Source organism: Hordeum vulgare, chromosome 6H, assembly GCF_904849725.1.
Source record: "Hordeum vulgare subsp. vulgare chromosome 6H, MorexV3_pseudomolecules_assembly, whole genome shotgun sequence".
In the NCBI taxonomy this organism is placed as follows: Eukaryota; Viridiplantae; Streptophyta; class Magnoliopsida; order Poales; family Poaceae; genus Hordeum; species Hordeum vulgare.
Window position 1 is genome coordinate 169,689,974 of NC_058523.1, and position 23,192 is coordinate 169,713,165.

The 23,192-nt window shown below is 43.1% G+C and overlaps 1 protein-coding gene across 1 annotated transcript; it reads right to left on the reverse strand.

Moving 5' to 3' along the window:
- Nucleotides 1–20,977: 20,977 nt before the first annotated feature.
- Nucleotides 20,978–21,985, reverse strand: LOC123404814 (growth-regulating factor 6-like). The gene has a single exon (XM_045098761.1). The coding sequence runs from the start codon at nt 21,924–21,926 to the stop codon at nt 21,174–21,176; it is 753 nt and encodes a 250-aa protein (XP_044954696.1). The 5' UTR covers nt 21,927–21,985; the 3' UTR covers nt 20,978–21,173.
- Between the last annotated feature and the right edge of the window lie 1,207 nt (nt 21,986–23,192).

Here is a 23,192-nt window from a genome sequence, read left to right on the forward strand (position 1 = left end):
ATGTGTTCCGAGGCCATGTCTTCACATGCTAGGCTCGTCAAGCTTAACCCGAGTGTTCCGCCTGTGCAACTGTTTTGCACCCGTTGTATGTGAACGTTGAGTCTATAACACCCGATCATCATGTGGTGTCTCGAAAATACGAACTATAACAACGGTGCACAGTTGGGGAGAACACAATTTCGTCTTGAAATTTTAGTGAGAGATCACCCCATAATGCTACCGTCGTTCTAAGCAAAATAAGGTGCATAAAAGGTTTAACATCACATGCAATTCATAAGTGACATGATATGGCCATCATCATGTGCTTCTTGATCTCCATCACCAAAGCACCGACACAATCTTCTTGTCACCGACACCACACCATGATCTCCATCATCATGATCTCCATCAATGTGTCGCCATCGGGGTTGTCGTGCTACTCATGCTATTACTACGAAAGCTACGTCCTAGCAATATAGTATACGCATCTGCAAGCACAAACGTTAGTTTAAAGACAACCCTATGGCTCCTGCCGGTTGTCGTACCATCGACGTGCAAGTCGATATTAACTATTACAACATGATCATCTCATACATCCAATATACCACATCACGTCATCGGTCATATCATATCACAAGCATACCATGCAAAAACAAGTTAGACGTCCTCTAATTGTTGTTGCATGTTTTACGTGGCTGCTATGGAAATCTAGTAGATCGCATCTTACTTACGCAAAAACCACACCGGAGATATGCAAATTGCTATTTAACCTCTACAAGGACCGCCTCGGTCAAAACCAATTCAACTAAAGTTGAAGAAACCAACACCCGCCGGTCATCTTTATGCAACGAGGTTGCATGTCAAGCGATGAAACCAGTCTTTCGTAAGCGTACGAATAATGTCGGTCCGGGCCGCTTCAATCCAACAATACCGCCGAATCGAGAAAAGACTAAGGAGGGCAGCAAATCGAACATCACTGTCCACAAAACCCTTTGTGTTCTTCTCAAGATTACATCTATGCATGAACCTAGCTCATGATGCCAGTGTTGGGGAACGTTGCATGGGAAACAAAAAATTTCCTACGCACACGAAGACCAATCATCTTGATGTCCATCTATGAGAGGAGATTTGGATCTACGTACCCTTGTAGATCGCACAGCAGGAGGCGTTAATAAACGCGGTTGATGTAGTGGAACGTCCTCACGTCCCTCGATCCGCCCCGCGAACCATCCCACGAACCGTCCCGCGATCCGTCCCACGATCCGCTCCGATCTAGTGCTGAACGGACGGCACCTCCGCGTTCAGCACACGTACAGCTCGATGATGATCTCGGCCTTCTTGATCCAGCAAGCAAGACGGAGAAGTAGATGAGTTCTCCGGCAGCGTGACGGCGCTCCGGTGGTGGTGAAGGATCTACTCCTGCAGGGCTCCGCCCGAGCTCCGCAGAAATACGATCTAGAGGAAAAACCGTGGTATTTGTGGTCGGGCTGCCATGCCAAAAGTTGTCTCAAATCAGCCCTAAATATCCACTATATATAGGAGGAGGGGAGGGGAGGCTTGCCTTAAGGTCCAATGTCCCCTTGGTGCGCCGGCTAGGGATAGGAGGAGTCCTCCTCCAATCCTAGTCCAACTAGGATTGCAAGGTGGAGTCCTTCTCCTCCTTCCCACCTCCTTTTTTATTTTCTCTTTGATTTCTTATCCTTGGCACCACCCCTAGGGCCTATGTGCTTCCCCAGGTGGGCTGGCCCCCTCAAGGTGAACATCCGGAACCCATTCGTCACTCCCGGTACATTCCCGGTAATGCCCGAAAACTTTCCAGTAATCAAATGAGGTCATCCTATATTTCAATCTTCATCTCCGGACCATTCTAGAAACCCTTGCGACGTTCGTGATCTCATCCGGGACTCCGAACAACATTCGGTAACCACACATATAACTCAACTATAATAAAACATTGTCGAACCTTCAGTGTGCAGACCCTGCGGGTTCGAGAACTATGTAGACATGACCCGAGGTAATCCTCGGTCAATATCCAGTAGCGGGACCTGGATGCTGATGACCCACAAGTGTAGAGGATCTATCGTAGTCCTTTCGATAAGTAAGAGTGTCGAACCCAATGAGGAGCAGAAGGAACTGACAAGTGGTTTTCAGCAAGATATTTTGTGCAAGCACTGAAATTATCAGTAACAGATAGTTGTGTGACAAGATAATTCGTAGCGAGTAGCAAGTAACAATAGTAACAAACGTGCGGCAAGATGGCCCAATCCCTTCTGTAGCAAGGTACAAGCCTAGACAAACTCTTATATGAGGTAAAGCGCTCCCGAGGACACATGGGGATTTCTGTCAAGCTAGTTTTCATCATGTTCATATGATTCGCGTTCGCTACTTTGATAGTTTGATATGTGGGTGTACCGGTGCTTGGGTGCTGCCCTTACTTGGACAAACATCCCACTTATGATTAACCCCTCTCGCAAGAATCCGCAACTATGAAAGAAGAATTAAGTCAAAGTCTAACCATAGCATTAAACTAGTGGATCCAATCAGCCCCTTACGAAGCAACGCATAAACTAGGGTTTAAGCTTCTATCACTCTAGCAACCCGTCATCTACTTATTACTTCCCAATGCCTTCCTCTAGGCCCAAATAATGGTGAAGTGTTATGTAGTCGACGTTCATGTAACACCACTGGAGGAAAAAACATACAACACATCAAAATATCGAACGAATACCATATTCACATGACTACTTATAGCAAGACTTATCCCATGTCCTCGGGAACAAAAGTGACTACTCACAAAGGATAATTATGTTCATGACCAGAGAGGTACTGATTAGCATCAAAGATTTGAACATATAATATTCCACCGAGTAATCCAACTAGCATCAACTACAAAGAGTAATTAACACTACTAGCAACCTTACAAGTACCAATCGGAGTCGCGAGACGGAGATTGGTTACAAGAGATGAACTAGGGTTTGGAGATGAGATGGTATTGATGAAGATGTTGATGGAGATGAGTCCCCTCCGATGAGAGGAGTGTTGGTGATGACGATGGCGTTGATTTCCCCCTCCGGGAGGGAAATTTCCCCGGCAGGACGTCCCTGCCGGAGCTCTAGATTTGTTCTGCTCAAGTTCCGCCTCGTGGCGGCGGCGACTCCTCCCGAAAGCCTCCTTCCAGTTTTTTCTGGAACGAAACCCTTCATATAGCAAAAGATGAGCGCCGGAGGGGCAACAGGGAGCCCACAAGCCACCCAGGCCCGGCCAGGGGGGTAGGCCGGGCCTGGCAGGCTTGTGGCCTCCTGGTGGCTCCCCTTCGGTACTTCTTCCACCCAATATTTTTCATAAAATCCAAAATAATTCCTCGTTTATTTTCACGGATTTTGGAGTTGCGCAGAATAGGTATCTCAAACTTGCTCCCTTTTCAGACCAGAATTCCAGTTGCCGGCATTCTCCCTCTTCATGTAAACCTTATAAAATAAGAGAGAAAAGGCATAAGTATTGTACCGTGAAGTGTAATAACATCCCATAAAGCGATAAATATCAACACAAAAGCATGATGCAAAATGGCCGTATCAACCCCCCCCCCCCAAGCTTAGACCTCGCTTGTCCTCAAGCAGAAGCCAAGATCAATAAATATGCCCACATGTTTAGAGGTAGAGGTGTCGATAAAACAAAGTACGGACATGCAGGCATCATGATCATAATTAGAACAACAATATCGTCATATAATCTCTTATGTTAAAGTGAAAATTCCTTCACAATGTAAAGTATGGATCAAGAACCTTATTGAGAATTCACAACCAATAGTCTTTAGTCACTGAAGCAATTGCAATTTATCATAACATCGGAAAGAGTCAAATAAGAGATGTAAAGCAAATCCACATACTCAATCATCCTTTCGTCTTCTACAATTGTTAAAACTCACGTGGTACTCATGAGATCAAAGTTTCAGTTGGACACAGAGAAAGATTAGGGCTTATAGTTTCGCCTCCCAACTACTTACCTCGAGGGTAATGTCAACAATAATAATTCATGAGTACTTACTTGCAAGCTGACATATGAATATAGATCTTTCTCTAGCACATGACGTTAGCCAACATAAAGGCGAAATAAGGTATTGGTGTCGATCACCATGACTCTTTTAGGGATAAAAGGTAAAGGTACAAGATAGGCCCTTCGCAGAGGGAAGCAGAGGTTGTCATGCACTTCTGAGGTTTGGATGTGTGATCTCTTAGTGTGGAGGAACGTCACTTTATATTGCCTCCTGTGACAAAGAACTTTATTATGCAGTCTGTCGCTTTTATGTCTTCCTCATCACAGGTTCGTACAAAGCTTATTTTCCACACACTAATAGATCATAGATATTTAGGGAGAAATTTTTATTGCTTGCACCAATGACAACTTACTTGAGGGATCTTATTCAATCTATAGGTAGGTATGGTGGACTCTCATGGCAAAACAGGGTTGAAGGTTTATGGATGCACAAGAAGTATCTCTACTTAGTGCGGAAGTTTTGGCTGATATGAGGTGGAAACAAGCGTCACATGCTAAGGGATCTCTAGTCATATAACATTTTTCGGAACCAAGCAAACATAATTCATTATGTTGTCTTCCTTATCCAACATCTACTACTAAGCATGTAATAGTTAGTGAGTGTTCACAATCATAGATGGTGCCCAAGATGATATATTTATATGTGAACCTCTCCTTCTTTATTACTTCCTATTAATTGCAACAATGACCAACGTCTATGTTTGTCCACCCACAACAAGTTTCAATCAACATTCTTTTTATAAGTAAAGCCAGCACTTCCCATAGGATCATTACATGATCTTTCATGCTTTTGTTCATTTATTATTCTTTTCTTTAGATCATGGCATGAGGCAAGGCCCTTAACTAAAACACTCTTTATTATATGACTCACTAACTCGATTACATTGGGAGTGACACAAAGAAAAACTCAAGCCAAGAACATACTAAGAGCTTTATTCTACTAGAAAAACATAAAACCAAAAAGGATCGAACTAAGAAAAAGGTAAAAGCAAAAGATGTGATGGTGATACGATACCGGGGCAACTCCCCCAAGCTTGGCACAAGCCAAGGGGAGTGCCCATACACGTGCTCGGTTGTCTTCCTTCGAAGGTGATGGTGGTAGAGTTGTTGCAACCTGGGTTTGATCCTCTATCTTCCAAGGCATATGTGCTCCATCATGGAAAGATGATCGAGTCTCCGGAATCCTCAAATCTGCAGCCAACTGTATTGATTTAAATCTATACTCATACTCACAGTTTTGGTTCTGCAGGTCATAGATCTGGGCTTGGAGGTGATCAATTCTGTCATAAATCCTAGAGAGGTGCTTCCCGATGTCATTGGCATCGATCTTGTGCTTGTTGGTGAACTCCGTGATCATCATGTGGTTGGCGTTGAGTCCGCGTTCCACCATCCCTTGGCACTTGAAGACTTGCTACTCCATTTCTTCGGGCCTCGCCTCCATGCTTCTAGTCTTCTTGGGCCCCTCAACATCACAGATGTGCAGCACCCGCTCATGCATCTCGATAGATTGAGGGTGTTGCAGCACTCCCGCAAGGTAGGGATTGATGACCTTCTCGAAGAACTTGTCCTTCGGAACTTTTGGGGACGTCATAGCGATCTAGATCTGTCTGCACAGAAGCTCGAAACAAAAACAGAGGAGATTTGCATGATACGAGGGTCAGACCTTTCGGGAGAATATATAATGAATTTTTCCTGACCAAAAGGAGTACTCCACAAGAAAACGGAGACCAGCACGCACACGAGGTTCCCACAAGCCACCCAGGCCCGACCAGGGGGGTAGGTCGGGCCTAGCAGGCTTGTCGCCTTCTCGTGCGCTTTCTGGACTACTTTAAATTTTTCTATTTTTCTAAAAATTCCAAAACGGAGAAAACTTGTTGCTGGAAAAGTTTTGGAGTCGGTTTACATACCAAATCACATACCTCTTCGTTTTCGGAGTCTGAAACAGGCTGATAAATATCCCTTATGTACTCCTCCGGACTTATGGTATTAATAATATTGCTTTCAACATTTACGGGAGTATCTGAGATATAATGCTTGATTCTTTGCCCATTTACAACTCTCGGAAAATTACCTTCCGTGTTGTTGATCTTTATGGCACCGGAGTGATATACTTCCTCAACAATGTAAGGACCTTCCCATTTAGAGAGAAGCTTGAGTGCAAAAAATCTTAAACGAGAATTATATAGCAAGACATAATCACCTACATTGAACTCACGTTTCTGTATCCTTTTATCATGCCACCTCTTAACTTTTTCTTTGAACAACTTGGCATTTTCATATGCCTGAGTTCTCCATTCATCAAGTGAGCTAATGTCAAATAACCTCTTCTCACCAGCAAGTTTGAAATCAAAGTTGAGCTCTTTGATTGCCAATAAGCCTTATGATCTAGCTCAAGAGGTAAATGACATGCTTTACCGTAAACCATTTTGTACGGAGACATGCCCATGGGATTCTTATAAGCACTTCTATAAGCCCAAAGTGCATCTCAAGCTTCTTAGACTAATTCTTTCTAGACCTATTAACAGTGTTTTGTAGCATTAGTTTAATCTCTCGATTGCTTAGCTCTACTTGACCACTGGACTGAGGATGATAGGGTGATGCAATTCTATGGTTGACATCATACTTAGCAAGCGTTTTACGGAAAGCACCATGAATAAAATGTGAACCACCATCAGTCATTAGATATCTAGGGACTCCAAATCTAGGGAAAATAACTTCTTTAAGCATCCTAATAGAGGTGTTATGATCAGCACTACTAGTTGGGATAGCTTCTACCCAGTTAGTAACGTAATCAACAGCAACTAGGATATGAGTATATCTGTTGGACTTTGGAAAAGGTCCCATATAATCAAAACCCCAAACATCAAATGGTTGAATGACAAGTGAATAATTCATAGGCATTTCCTGACATTTACTGATATTACCTATTCTTTGACATTCATCACAAGACAAGACAAACTTACGGGCATCCTTGAATAGAGTAGGATAATAGAAACCAGATTGCAATACCTTGTGTGCAGTTCTATCTCCCGCATGGTGTCCTCCGTAAGCCCGGAGTGACACTTCTATAGGATCTGTCCCTATTCATGCTCAGGTACATAACGTCTAATAACACCATCTACTCCTTCTTTATAAAGGTGAGGATCATCCCAAAAGTAATGTCTCAAATCAAAGAAGAATTTCTTCTTTTGTTGGTATGTGAAACTAGGTGGTATATATTTGGCAACAATGTAGTTTGCATAATCAGCATACCACGATGTACTACGTGAAGCATTTATGACATTCAGTTGCTCATCAGGAAAGCTATCATCAATAGGTTGTGGGTCATCAAGAACTTTCTCCAACCTAGACAAGTTATCTGCTACGGGGTTCTCAGCATCCTTCCTATCAACGACATGCAAATCAAATTCTTCTAGCAAGAGAACCCATCTGATAAGTCTAGGTTTAGCATCTTTCTTTTCCATGAGAAACTTGATAGCAGCATGATCAGTGTGAATAGTCACCTTGGAATCAACAATGTATGACCTGAACTTTTCACATGCAAACACGACTTCTAAAAATTCCTTTTCAGTAGTAGCATAGTTTCTTTGGGCACTGTCTAGAGTTTTACTAGCATAATGAATAACATTCAATTTCTTATCAACTCTTTGTCCTAGAACAACACCGACAGCATAATCACTAGCATCGCACATAATTTCAAAAGGTAAGTTCCAATCGGGTGGTTGAACAATAGGTGCAGTTATCAAGGCTTCCTCACAATCATCGTCAAACACAAAAGGAATATCCTTTTGCAAGAGATTGATAATAGGCCTAGAAATCTAAGAGAAGCCTTTAATGAACCTTCTATAGAAACCAGCATGACCAAGGAAACTTCTTATACCTTTAATGTCTCTAGGGCATGGCATTTTCTCGATCGCATCAACCTTAGCCTTATCAACTTCAATACCTCTTTTAGAAATTTTATGTCCTAAGATGATGCCTTCATTAATCATAAAGTGGCACTTCTCCCAATTCAAGACAAGGTTGGTATCTTTACATCTCTGCAAAACTCGATCAAGGTTGTTGAGGCAATCATCAAAAGAAGACCCGTAAACGGAAAATTCATCCATGAAAACCTCAACAATCTTTTCACAAAAGTCAGAGAATATAGCCATCATACATCTTTGAAAGGTAGCAGGTGCATTACATAAGCCAAAAGGAATACGTCTGTAAGAAAAGGTACCGAAAGGGCAGGTAAAAGTGGTTTTCTCCTGATCAGATTGCGCAACAGGTATTTGGGAGAAACCAGAATAACCATCTAGAAAGCAGAAGTGGGTGTGTTTAGATAATCTTTCTAGCATTTGGCAATGAAAGGCAAAGGGTAATGATCTTTCCTGGTGGCTTTATTCAATTTCCTAAAATCAATTACCATCCTATAGCCAGTAATAATCCTGTGTGGGATCAATTCATCTTTGTCATTAGGGACAACGGTAATAGCTCCCTTCTTAGGGACGCAATGCACCGGACTTACCCAATCACTATGAGCAACAAGATAGATAATACCTGCTTCCACGAGCTTTAGTATTTCTTTTCTTACTACCTCTTTCATCTTACAATTTAATCTCCGCTGATGATCAGCAACTGGTTTGGAATCAGGATCGGTTTTAATTTTGTGCTGGCATAGAGTGGGACTAATGCCCTTAAGATCATCAAGAGTATATGCAATAGAAACACAGTGCTTCCTCAGAGTTTTCAATAATTTCTTTTCTTCATGCTGTGAAAGGCTAGCACTGATAATAACATGATATATCTCCTTCTCATCAAGATAAGCATACTTAAGAGTATCAGGTAACTGTTTAAGCTCAAACACAGGATCACCCTTTGGTGGGGGTGGATCTCCAAGCAGCTCAATAGGCAAATTAGTCTTAAGGATAGGATGTTGTTCAAAGATAACTCTACCTATCTCGTTCCTTTCATTCATATGCATATCATTTTCATGCTCAAGCAAGTATTGCTCTAAAGGATCAGTAGGAGGCACAACAATATAAGCTAGGGCAATAATTTCATCCTTACTAGACAATTATTTTTCATGAGGTTGTCTACCAAACTTGGAGAAATTGAATTCGTGTGACACACCTTCAAAGCCAACAGTGACAGTTTGCTTCTCACAGTCAATATGAATATTGACAGTATTGAGGAAAGGTCTGCCAAATATGATGGGACAAAAGCTATCTTGTGTGGTATCAAGAATGAGAAAATCAGCAGGATACTTAGTTTTACCACACAAGACTTCAACATCTCTAACAATTCCCACAGGGGAGATCGTATCTCTATTGGCAAGCTGAATAGTAACATCAATAGGTTCCATCTCGACAGGTGCAATCTCGTCTTTAATTTCATCATATAAAGATTGAGGTATTACACTAACACTAGCATCCACGTCACATAGACCATGATAACAATGATCTCCTATCTTAACAGAAACAACGGGCATGCCAACAATAGGCCTATGTTTATCTCTAGTATGAGGTTTAGCAATTCTAGCAGCATCTTTGCAGAAGTGAATATCATGCCCATCAACATTGTCGGACAGGAGATCTTTGATAATAGCAATGCTAGGTTCAACTCTAATTTTCTCAGGGGGTGTAGGTGTTCTAATGTAGCCCCTACGTATCACAGTTGAAGCTTTAGAATGATCCTTTATTCTAACAGGGAAAGGTGGTTTCTCAATGTAAGCACTAGGAACAATAGGATCATTATAAGCAATGACTTTCTCTTCAACTGGATTGGGTTTAACTACATTGAATTCTAAGGGAGGATGAAATTTAAACCACTTCTATTTAGGGAGATCAATATGAGCAGCAAATGATTCACACAATGAAGCTACTATCTCAAAGTCAAGTCCATATTTAGCGCTAAAATCACAAAAAGTATTTGTTTCAACGAAGGATTTAACGCAATCGAACTTAAGATTCATACTTGAATCCTTACCTTCATCAAACTCCCAATCTTCGGAGTTGCGTTTAATTCTTTCCAATAAATTCCATTTGAAGTCAATATCTCTCTTCATAAAAGAACCGGTACAGGAAGTGTCAAGCATGGTGCGATTATCATGAGAAAGCCGAGCATAGAAGTTCCGAATAATAATTTCTCTCGAGAGCTCATGGTTGGGGCATGAATATAACATTGACTTAAGCCTCCCCCAAGCTTGAGCGATGCTTTCCCTATCACGAGGCCAAAAATTATAAATATAATTCCGATCATGATGTACTAGATGCATAGGATAACTTTTGATGAAATTTCAATTTCAATCGATTGTAGTTCCATGATCCAGTATCATCACATAGCATATACCATGTCAATGCTTTATCCCCCAAAGATAAGGGAAAGACCTTCTTCTTGACCTCATCCTCGGGCAAACCTGCAAGCTTAAATAAACCACAAACTTCATCTACATAGATTAGATGCAAGTGGGGATGTGATGTTCCATCTCCTGTAAAAGGATTAGCCAACAGTTTTTCTAGCATACCCGAAGGAATTTCATAACAAATATTTTCAGTAGGTGCAGCAGGTTGAGGAGAAACTCATTGTGCTTCCGTTCGAGGTGAAGATACCCCGAACAAGCTCCTCAAAGGATTAGTTCCCATAGTCATAAGTGACAATAAATTTCAGCACACTATATAAATGTTTCCTTACCAAATTCCACTTACCAAAGGCGCTTCACTCCCCGGCAACGGAGCTAGAAAAGAGTCTTGATGACCCACAAGTGTAGGGGATCTATCGTAGTCCTTTCGATAAGTAAGAATGTCGAACCCAACGAGGAGTAGAAGGAACTGACAAGTGGTTTTCAGCAAGGTATTCTCTCCAAGCACTGAAATTATCGGTAACAAATAGTTGTGTGGCAAGATCATTCGTAGCGAGTAGCAAGTAACAATAGTAACAAAGGTGCAGCAAGATGTCCCAATACCTTTTGTAGAAAGTTACAAGCCTGGACAAACTCTTATTTGAGGTAAAGCGCTCCCGAGGACACATGGGGATTTCTTTCAAGCTAGTTTTCATCATGTTCATATGATTCGTGTTCGCTACTTTGATAGTTTGATGCGTGGGTGGACCGTTGCTTGGGTGCTGCCCTTACTTGGACAAACATCCCACTTATGATTGACCCCTCTCGCAAGCATCGGCAACTACGTAAGAAGAATTAAGACAAAGTCTAACCATAGCATTAAACTAGTGGATCCAAATCAGCCCATTACGAAGCAATGCATAAACTAGGGTTTAAGCTTCTGTCACTCTAGCAACCCATCATCTAGTTATTCCTTCCCAATGCCTTCCTCTAGGCCCAAAAAATGGTGAAGTTTTATGTAGTCGACCTTCACATTACACCACTAGAGGAAAAACAACATAAAACACATCAAAATATCGAACAAATAACAAATTCACATGACTACTTATAGAAAGACTTATCCCATGTCCTCAAGAACAAAAGTGACTACTAACAAACCATAATTATGTTCATGACCAGAGAGGTATTGAATAGCATCAAAGATCTGAACATATAATCTTCCACCGAGTAATCCAACTAGCATGAAGTACAAAGAGTAATTAACACTACTAGCAACCTTACAAGTACCAATCGGAGTCGCGAGACGGAGATTGGTTACAAGAGATGAACTAGGGTTTGGAGATGAGATGGTATTGATGAAGGTGTTGATGGAGATGAGTCCCCTCGGATGAGAGGAGTGTTGGTGATGACGATGGCGACGATTTCCCCCTCCAGGAGGGAAATTTCCCCGGCAGGACGGCCCTGCCGGAGCTCTAGATTGGTTCTGCTCAAGTTCCGCCTCGTGGCGGTGGCGACTCCTCCCGAAAGCCTCCTTACGATTTTTTCTGGAACGAAACCCTCCATATAGCAAATGATGAGCGCCGGAGGGGCAACATGGGGCCCACAAGCCACCCAGGCCCGGCCACGGGGGTAGACCAGGCCTGGCAGGCTTGTGGCCTCCGGTACTTATTCCACCCAGTATTTTTCATAAAATTCAAAATAATTCCTCGTTGATTTTCATGGCTTTTGGAGTTGTGCAGAATAGGTATCTTAAACTTGCTCCCTTTTCAGACCAGAATTCCAGCTGCCGGCATTCTCCCTCTGCATGTAAACCTTATAAAATAAGAGAGAAAAGCATAGGTATTGTACTGTAAAGTGTAATAACAGCCCATAAAGCGATAAATATCAGCATAAAAGCATGATGCAAAATGGACGTATCAGATGCCCATATTGGATCCTACATATTCTCCGAATAACTTATCGGTTGAACCTCAGTGTCAAGGATTCATATAATCTTGTATGTCATTCCATTTGTCCTTCGGTATGTTACTTGCCCGAGATTCGATCGTTGGTATCCGCATACCTATTTCAATATCGTTACCAGCAAGTCTCTTTACTCGTTCCGTAATACAAGATCCCGTGACTTACACTTAGTCACATTGCTTGCAAAGCTTGTGTGTGATGTTGTATTACCGAGTGGGCCCCGAGATACCTCTCCTTCACACGGTGTGACAAATCCCAGTCTTGATCCATACTAACTCAACGGACACCTTCGGAGATACCTGTAGAGTACCTTTATAGTCACCCAGTTACGTTGTGACGTTTGATACACACAAGGCATTCCTCCGGTGCCAGTGAGTTATATGATCTCATGGTCATAGGAACAAATACTTGACACGCAGAAAACTATAGCAATAAAACGACACGATCAATATGCTATGTTCATAGTTTGGGTCTAGTCCATCACATGATTCTCCTAATGATGTGATCCACTTATCAAGCAACAACACATTGCACATAGCCAGAAAACCTTGACTATCCTTGATCAACTGGCTAGCCAACTAGAGCTTGCTAGGGACATTGTTGTGTCTATGTATCCACACATGTATCTATGTTTTCATACAATACAATTATAGCATGGATAATAAACGATTATTTTTAAACAGGAAATATAATAATAACTTATTTATAATTGCCTCTAGGGCATATTTCCAACAGGACGATCATTCTTTGGCGCTAGCACACTACATAGTTCTACAAAATTCTACCTTGGTGGCCCCGTATATCAACGAACACAAGAATATTCTATGCTCCAAACACCCGAAGCAGTCTGATGACTGGATTACACATGAACACATGGGGACTTTCAGTGGTTGGTTGCAAACACATCTCATGAGTAACAACACTGTTGGAGATGACCTGTAATAGTTGGCCAGGACACCATCTTCGACTGTATTGACTTTCCAAGGGTACGAGATAAATAGGAATACATTTTACACGATCGTCCAAGACAAAAAGAGCACCAACCAAAACAGTGGTGTCCGATTTGATACAGCAAACACCAATAGGGCAAAATACACATATTATGGTTACGTATAGGAGATATGGGAACTTTACTATGGGCGTGATGATTTTAAGGTCCCTTTGTTTCGGTGCAAATGGGGCAATCTGACTGGAGGTGGGGTATAGCTAGACCCGCAGTACGGAATGACAACAGTGGATCTCAACAATCTTGGGTACATAGACGAATCATTCGTCCTAGCCAATGATGTGGCACATGTTTTCTATGCGAAGGAAATGTTTACCAAACCGAGAAAAAGAAGCAAAATAAGTAAATGAATACATCATACTATGAGCCAAAGCGCCACATAGTTCTTCCAGGGAAAAGAAACATCGTGGGAGTGGAGGACAAGACAAACATGTCAGAGGATTATGAAAAGTTTCGTGAAATTACTTCCTTCAGAGTGAAGACTGACCCAAGCATCATGTTAAATCATGATGATTATTCATGGTTACGGCGCAATAAGCAAGGGACACACGCGAAGAAAAAAAAATAGGTGGAAAGTGCCACTTCGGACAAACCAGAGGGAATCTTTGTAAGCCCTAGCTAGGGCATTTTAGCATTTGAAACATGATTTCAGAATAATTATTTATAAAGTTATGAAATTTGAATTATTCCTACGGTTCAAGTATTTTCATTAGACAGATTAGTTAATCAACACAATTATGTACAAACAAAATATGAATGTCTTCTGAGCATTTGAGATGGCCATTCTCGAGAATAGTCTATCTCATGAACATCGAGACACTTTCTATTATCTTACATCAGGAGTACACACCCACATCATGAGTAGGTTGTATTAACTAAAAAAATTAAGAATGCGAATAAAAATAGGTTCATAGTTTACCTAACATCCAAGCAGAGTGAAATGAAGAGATGGCCATTCTTAAGAAAAAACCACGCATAATCCATACAAAAGGAACCGAATATGTGGTAAATAAGAAAAATAGTTTTTGTTCTAAATAAAACTTAGCAGCGAATAAAAATACTAAACTAATAACTGAACACATAAGAAAATATAACATTATTAGCTTAAGAAAAAGTATTTTATCATATTCTTTAGTAGAAAAATAATCAACCAAAAAGCTTTTATAAAACTCTAGTTATGACCAAAATAATATTAACTTAAAACTATATAAATTTTATCCAACTAAAATTCAAATATCCTAAAAAGTCTAAAACTATTGTTTTTGAATTTGTTCAAATGAAAACTAAAACTGAAATATGCTAAAAAGATCTAAAACCAAAAACAGGAAAAATAGATTTAGTCACGATTGGTCGCTCCGACCGAGACTAAAGACCCCCCCCCCTCTAGTCCCGGTCCGGGCCACCAACCGGGACTCAAGGCCTGGGTTTCACAGCTTTGGGCTACTGAAATTTAGCTTTAGTCCCGGTTGGTGGCTCAGACCGGGACTAAAGGGGTCCTTTAGTCCTGGTCGGAGCCACCAACCGGGACTAAAGCTCCACGTATTAAACCACCCCACCGCCCCCTTCTTCCTTCTCCATTCTTCCCCACTCACAACGCCGCAGCCCTGTCTCAACGCCGAACCACCACGTACGTCGTCGCCAGGCTGCCGGAGCTCGCCGTCGTCTCCGAACCGTGCCTTGGCGCCGCTCCGCATCGCCGCTCCCGATGTCGTCCCTCATCCCCTCCTCGTCTTATCCCTCCTCCTGGGCGCGGACGTCGACGCTGCCGACCCCGACGACGATTGCCCGCGCTGCTGCTCGACCCCGACGCCAACGCTGACGCCGACCGTGTCGCCGCTTTGCTCGCCGATGCGGGCGTGTCATTTTTGAGATTTTTTAGAGAATCTTTTATCAAAGTTAGAGAACTTTTATAGAGTTGATGACTTAGAGAAATGGTGGAGTCATTCTTAGAGAAATTTTTAGAGAAAGTCATTTTAGAGATTTTTTTTATCAAAGTTGAGTCATTTTAGAGAATTTTTTATCAAAGTCATTTTTGAAATAATCTAGAAAAAGGGTTTGCATAGGTCATTATGAAAGTTAGAGGAATTTGCAAAGTCCAAACCTAAAGATATTATTACAAAATTTTCATTTGTGATATTTTTGTTCCGAGCGTATTTAAAGAATTAAGGAAAACATTATCGTGAAGTTCATCTTATGTATATAAATTTCATCTCGTATTCATATTGTGTATAAATCTTGTATTCATCTTGTTTATAAATCTACGCACCACAGGCAGGATAACATAGGTACAAATATCATCGTAAATTTGACATGAGGGGGGTCGTTAAAACATAACCCTGATAACTTAGGTATAACTTTGCTGAAATCTTTGTTGATGTCACCATTTTTTTGTTAAACATGGATCGGTGTGCTCTTTCTTCCATCCTTGTTTAAAAAAAAGGAGGACTTAAGAGTGAGGGTGCTCGAAGGATTAAGAAATCGTTTGGATCTATTGCTTACAAACCAAACATTTGATATTTAGCACACTCCTTTAGAAATTGTACTATAGCAAACTTCCCCGTGCGTTGCACCGAGTGAAAAAGTAGCACACGCCACTGCTTGTGTCATCGATTATTCTTCTTTCTAACCTCCTGACGGCGGTCGTGATGTCCATCTAATCACAACGTGTCTGAACATGATCAATTCCAAGGCGATAAGCTCGGCCACTACATGGCACACGAGTCATTCTGCGCGAGCGTAAGCGAATGTTTAAAACTTTAGCAACTAATCACGTTGAGTTTGATGTTAGGCTGGCGAAGAGTTCTCACTGTTTTGTTCCGGTAGAACTGTAACTTCGATCGAGACGTTCTTTATGTGCATTTGTTTCGATTTCTCTTGTAGATTATGTTTTGCTATCATCATACTTGTTAAAATAAATAAACCTCTTGTTCTGTCCAGCATACTAAGACTGTATAACATGCATATGAAATAATTTGGAATTTATTGTAGAAACTATGGATCCAGAACACGGCAGAGACGAAGAACAAGAAAATATGTTGGAGCAAATGATCCACGACGGAGATGATGATATCACCACACAATTTCTAAACGACTTCGGTGAGGGACATGACGTCTCCGGTGAGAGAATGGAGCGAGAAGATGACGGCTCCGATGTTGGAACAATCATTACTACAAAGTCCGGGAAGGTATATTAATTAAGCCTCTACTAACTATATGCATTAACTGATTTGTATATACATATATTAATGCTTCTTTCTTCTTTTAGCCCACAAGATCGAGAAAATATTTGATACAGAAATGAGGCCCGAAAAAAAGGTTGGACGATAATGAAAGGTTCAACATCGAAGAAGTCGATGCACATGGCAAACCGAGTTCTCCCAAGCGGAGCGCACATGCATTTCAAAGTCGGTGCAGAGTTGTTGTTAGGGACAACATCCCGGTATCCATTCAAGAATGGAATAAGCCAAAGGCAGACGATGTTGCTTATGTCGATGATAGATCAACAGAAATGCTTTGGAATGCTCTCATGACAAATTTCACCATACCGCCAGAGGTGGATCCAAATAACCCAGTTATAAAGCTAAAAGTCAAGTCGTGGGCTCTCAAGAAGATGGCCCAACAATTTTGCAACTCAAAGAAACGATTAAACCAAGACTATGTCCAGAAAGACAAGACTCCAACATTCACCGGAGCACTTGAGAAGTTAAAAAATCACTGGGACATATTGTGGAGTTCAAGAAATCAGATGAAGCCAAGAAAAGATTAGAATGAAATAAGATAAATGTTGCGAAGAAAGACTATCACCATGTTACAGGGTCAGATGGCTACAAGGTTGCCAGGCCTAAGTGTGAGAAAAGATAGGACGGGCTGATTGCTAAAGGGGTCGAACAAGAGCCATTTTACTGGATTGAATGAGGAATGACTTGATTCTAGGGGCAAGGGGGAAAGCTGAACCCAAAAATAGGGAAGTGTATTTATACAAAAGAGCAACTTGCAACACCCCTAAAAGCCCTTTGAGATGCAATAAAGGACGTGCATGATGGGAAGTTTATTCCCCATAGAGAGAACGACGAGCTGACATGTGCCCTCGGGAATCCTGAACACAATGGACGAACACGAGGCACACGAGGATCCGTTTCGTGGAAGGTTGGGTTTCCCAATAGTAGTGGCAGCTATACAAGCTGAGCGAGAAAGAAGAAACACGAAGCAAACTGGAATAAATAGGAAGCAGACCGGCTACAGAAGATAGAAGAAAAATAGAGTTTCAAGAGCAACTAATAGATAGGCTTAGCAGTCAGGGAGCTACCACCAACCCATCTGATCCTGCATTCGATACTGCTGCCGACCCATCACCATCTCAGGCGCAAAGCAGCGTGGCTTCCACGGAGCATGTTAGTCCCACAGATGATATCATGGATCATCGCTTCCCCATGGATAATATCATGGAGAGGGAAAATTGTGATCTACATGGGAAATGCTGGAACATATCCGTGAAGGTGGCGATCGACTATGTCTTACCTCTTGGACCTGATGCAACTTACCATTGCTCTCTGGTTCCAGATGGCTATGCTGCTGTCGGGGTGGATGGAGTTACCAACGAATTTGAGCAGCTCGAGCTTAAGTACCCTACATGTGAAGGGGAGACTCATCTAGAAGATGCCTTGAGGACTACAATTCTATGGAAAAAGGAACACATCATGCTTCCACATTGGATGTTGTGTCACCAAATCATTCCGCCGAACATGGCCCCTCAGGAAACTCCTCATAGTAGCAATCCAGCTCAGTGTCAGGAGACTCTGTCGCCTCAGCTGTCTCCGCCGCCTCAGCTGACTCCGCCTTCTCAGCTGTCTTCGCCACATCAGCTGACTCCGCCTCCTCAGCTGTCTCCGCCGCATCAGCTGACTCCGTCGCGTCAATAGATTACGCATCCTCCGTCACCTCAACCCCACGCGCGGAAGAGAACCGCCACTCCGGTGGCTAGTAGTACAACTGCGAAGAAACCCAAAGCAGCTACACATGTTAAGGAGGCTCCTCATGAGTCAGCATATGAAATGAGTGACGAGAAACTCAAGACGGTTGTGCAGGACAAAGTGAGATGCCAACTTGTACTGAAACATCGCGAGGAACCAGAGAAAATAGATCCGAAAAAGCAAAGCACTGTCTGACAAACCTTACACGACCACCGCCGCCTCCGCTGCTATCAGACAATGACCGCTCGATTGTTAAGGCACATAGAGAACATAAACGGTCTAGAACTAGTAATGCAAGTGGGAAAACAATTCTCCAGCTTGGCGAACAAAAAAACCAATCGGTCCCCCATTGTTTACCGGTACCGATTATGATGCGGAGGCAGCGGGCCATGGTATTGGTTTCACTTTTGGTCAATACTTAGGTGAGCAGGAAGAGTTCCCCATGGCTGGGATAGTACACACATACCACTACGGGAAGCATCTGTTCAAAACTGAGGAGGTCATGCTTCTATGAACACGAATGCGAAACTTGCATGAGTGGTACATGAAAGCCTGCAAGGATGGGACCAACTATCTCATTGCGTGAGTTAAAGATGAGCATTACTACAATGGAGACGAGGTGATTTACATTGAATTTGAGGAACTTTTTCAGTTATTCAATCAAGACGCCATCGACAAAGCTATCGGGAGTTGCTATTGTCTATCAGTATCATTTCTGTAATTAAGTCTCTACCTCAGATCGTTCATTGCATGTATAATTATCCTCACTATATATGTTATGCAGAATGAAGTCCTCTGATGCAGAAGAGGACGAATCTATGACAATGGGTTCATTAACCCAAATACTGTTCACGAAGTGACGGTAAAAAATCACGCTGAGGAAACAGAGAAGATCTTGCTCAGGGCGTTAATTGAACAACAAACCAGAAGGGAAATACTTCTTCCTTACAACTTCAAGTGAGTGTTATACTGTCTTGAACACATTTTGTTTTCGATAATTACTCGATGTTAAGTGTAACTGATGAGTTATGCGTGCGCAGGTTACACTTTATTCTGATAGTCATTCAGTTGGAGGCAGGAAGCGTCCTTGTCATGGACTCAAAACGCAAAGATATGGAGACGTGGACGGACCCACGCCAAATGCTCCAGTGGTAATTTCAATCATTTTTCGCACTATATCGGCAATGTTCATTCGTTTCCTCATATCAAGTAATTAATAATCCCTTTATATATTTATTTTCTTTGTCGGGCAGGGTTTGGAAATAGTTCACCAACAAGACTAGGGGTGAATGGAGAAAGGAGTTGCGATTTCAATAAGTCACTCTAAGTAGTACTAGCTTGGTCCCCACATCTCTTTGACTCTAGTTTAAATACCATTATCATGCTTGATTATTATTTTGATTGAACTCTATTATCGCATAGTGCCGAAGGTAGGAAAAACGAGAGTAACTTATGTGGGTACTACGTTTGCGAGTTCATTCGCCAAACGACCTGTGAGACAGGCAGAAATTTTGAAGAGTTTTACGTACGTAAAAAATATTCACAATTTTATTTTATTACCATCAATTTTGTTGAGTTTCATATTGACCCCCTTCTTTAAATTAGATCCAACGGAAGCAGGATGAACTCCTACCAGCGAATCGCATACGAGCAATTCAAGAGGAATTGACGGGATTCTTCCTTGTTGAGGTCATATCACCAACCCGAGGATACCATCAACAAGTGATAGTGGATGTTGATAATTAGATATTAGGGATCGTGAGAGATATATATTGTATATATGCATGAGAGATAAACTTGTTTTCAACCAAGAATGGAGAAAGAGGTCACTTCTCATATTCATGGCAATATTGTGTAACAGTTTCTTTATTGCTATTAGTAGCTAGCGTAGAGGTGGCCGACGCACAGACACTAGTAGAAAAAAGGTTTTGGTTCTAACACAAAAAAGAAACACAAAATAAAACCGTTAAACCCTATACCCCTCCAACCCACACCCCCCCCCCCCCCGCGCCCCCAAAATGCGTGGAGCTCTTTAGTCTCAGTTGGTGTTACCAACTCGGACTAAATATCCTCCTGCCCGAGCACTCCAGAGCGGCCACATGGACCCCCTTTAATCCCGATTTACAACACGACCGAGACTAAAAGGTGGGAGATTTAGTCCCGAAGGCTTAGTCACGGTTACACAACCAGGACTAAAGCCCCTGTGGAAGCGGGACTAATATCCCGTTTTCTACTAGTGTGTATTCAGATCAAGCACATAAGCTTAATATAAGGCCTTAGCAAATGTCATTGCTGAAATTATATGGATGCAAAATATGCATGTTGACAAAGTTGGGTGTCCAACATCCGAATGATGCTACGTACTTGTGTGCCGATCCTATTTTCCATGTTAGGGCTGAACATATTGAAACTGGCTATCACTTTGTTCATGAAAGGGTAGCCAACAAATAGTTGAACATGCAATTCATACCGAATGGTTTCACTAATACACTCTGAGTACACCAAGTAGCATCTTTTAGACACCATTTCAACTTAAATAGTTGTGATTGAGGAGTGTTGAACAATGTATTATACGATGATTGTATAAACCGTTTAGATAGATATAAGTAGTTTGATTTATAATCTATTAGGGCTGTTGAAATGTGATTTGGAGGTCAATCTACTCCTAACAAACCTGTAACCTACCTGGCTATATTAACACGTACGGAACGCGTCCCTCTGAGAGCGCACACGCTTAACCTATCGCTAGATTTCACAGTCGAATCACAGGTTGATGATATTTATCTAGCACGTTAAAACGAACTTGCCATTTCGAACCCGGTAGTAGGAGACACACGCGTACGGATACACTTCGAATTGCACTAGAACATCATGTATGGAGCTAGGTGGAGCCAGCAGGCCATTGAATCTCTACGGCGAGACCGAGCGCCTCGCCGAGGGGTCCCCCGATGCCCACCCAGGTTGCTCCCGCCCGATGATCGATGGCGTCGTCATCCTTGGCCGTTGTTGTCGACGCCGCCGATGCTGTGACCGTGGGCGTGGCGACCACCTGCCTATTGCAGTAGAGCTCGACAATGTTGTCGTAGTTGAGGCTGAGCCGGTTCTCTCGCTGCTCCGGAAGGCAAACTCCACCGGTGAAGTCCAAGAAACCTCGCGTGTAGTCGTCGTCGTCCTCCCGCATCGTATTCCCGGAAGACTTGTTACCATGACTGGTACAAGTGGCCGCAGGGGCGGTCATGGCGGACTTGTCCCGGTCACGATGATGAGCATCCACCGCAGCAGCAGCATGCTGGTGCTGTTGCTTTCTTGCAGGGGCAGGGGGCCGTGCCCGGCCGACGCGGTTCAGGTGGCGCTGGCAGTACTTCTGGTCGGGCTCGGCGTCCCTGGCGCAGCGCCATTTCTTGCCGTCTGTACGGCCGCACCTCCTCCGCGCCACTGCCTGCTGCATGCACTGCAGCAGCATTGACATACTCGCTGCCTGCTGAGCCTGGTAATGGTGGACAAGGAGGGGGGTGTAGTAGCAGCAGTAGTACAACGATGAAGCTTGCTGGGTAGGCGCCGCGGCGGCGGCGGCGGCATCCGGGTTGATATCGGAGAAGAGGAGGTATGAGGGGATAGGCGACGAGGCGGCCATGTGGTTGTAGATGAGCGACTGCCTTTGCAGCTCCACCCATTGCGCCGCCGTGAATAAGCCCCCGCCGGCACCTAGGAAGCGCCGATGGATCCAAGTTAGCAACATGCATGTAGTGAAACTGTAGTATAGAAGTAACATAGCGCATGCAGTGAACAAGCACGTACGTACCCATGGTGGAGGTAACAGGAACATGAGTATCAACTGGTGGCATCAAAGTTGCCACGGCGGGGCGCTGCCCGACGTCGCCGTTGCCGGCAAACATGCGGTCGTCCAGCTCCAGCTTGTTCATACACTCTCACGAGTCCCGACTCACGTGCTATTACCTTGGATCCCCAATCACTCAGGTGCTGTGTGCCTGTTTCCCTGTCCCCCGGCCACCTCGGCGTCTTTATAAACAAGCCAGGCAGTAGGACTACCACTGTACACACGTAGACCGACCGTACGTACTACGTAGACTACCAAGAGACCAAGAACGGGCCGGCCAACGCAGGTGGCCACGTCATGGGCTTGATGCTTAGCCATGATGATGATGAGGTGAACTGATCGATCGTACAGCTTTCATGACCGCCCTGCCTGTATCAAGGCAACATGGATAAACAAAGCGAAGGTGCATGCATGCGTAGAGAAAGAGACGAACAAGAAAAAGGATTAAAGATGAGCGCAATCTTCCCCATGCATATATGATGATATGCATGCATACAGTGAGATCGCCTGGTGCGGCCACGGCATGACCCGTCGTTTTCCTCGGGCCATGACCACCATGCTGTCCAGGGGCCCTCTCTGCTCAGTTTCAACGCTCCACCATTCCGGTCTCCGCCCGCATGCGCGCAGGGAGAGTGGTAACATATAGGAGTACGATTGGAGCTGCCACGTGACCGGAAAAGCCGGAGGGAAACCAAGATCGACCGGCTCGTGCATACCTGGGTACGTCGTCTTCCATACATGCCGAAGCATGGACAGGGGTGATGACTTGACATAACATGTGCCTGCGTGCTTCTCGTCTCTTGGATCCGGGCTGCGCACAACGACGGGCGGTTGTGGCCATTACGAAGCACCCCGATAACGCCCAAAATTTTGAAGGACTTCTTTTTTACATATACATTTACACTCGTTTAAATAAACACGTCCACGCATATTCTATTCATATGAACACATTTTTTTAAGGAATCAAGGGAGGGGGGGTTCCCCCACCTGAATATATTGCTCAAAGGTAATGCAGCCGCGGCTGATTACGAGTTGCAGAATTACATGGGAACCCATGCGCGT

What these genes read in the sequence shown, in the direction of transcription:
- LOC123404814 (XM_045098761.1), bottom strand. Translation starts at nt 21,926, where the DNA reads ATGGCCGCCTCGTCGCCTATCCCCTCATACCTCCTCTTCTCCGATATC.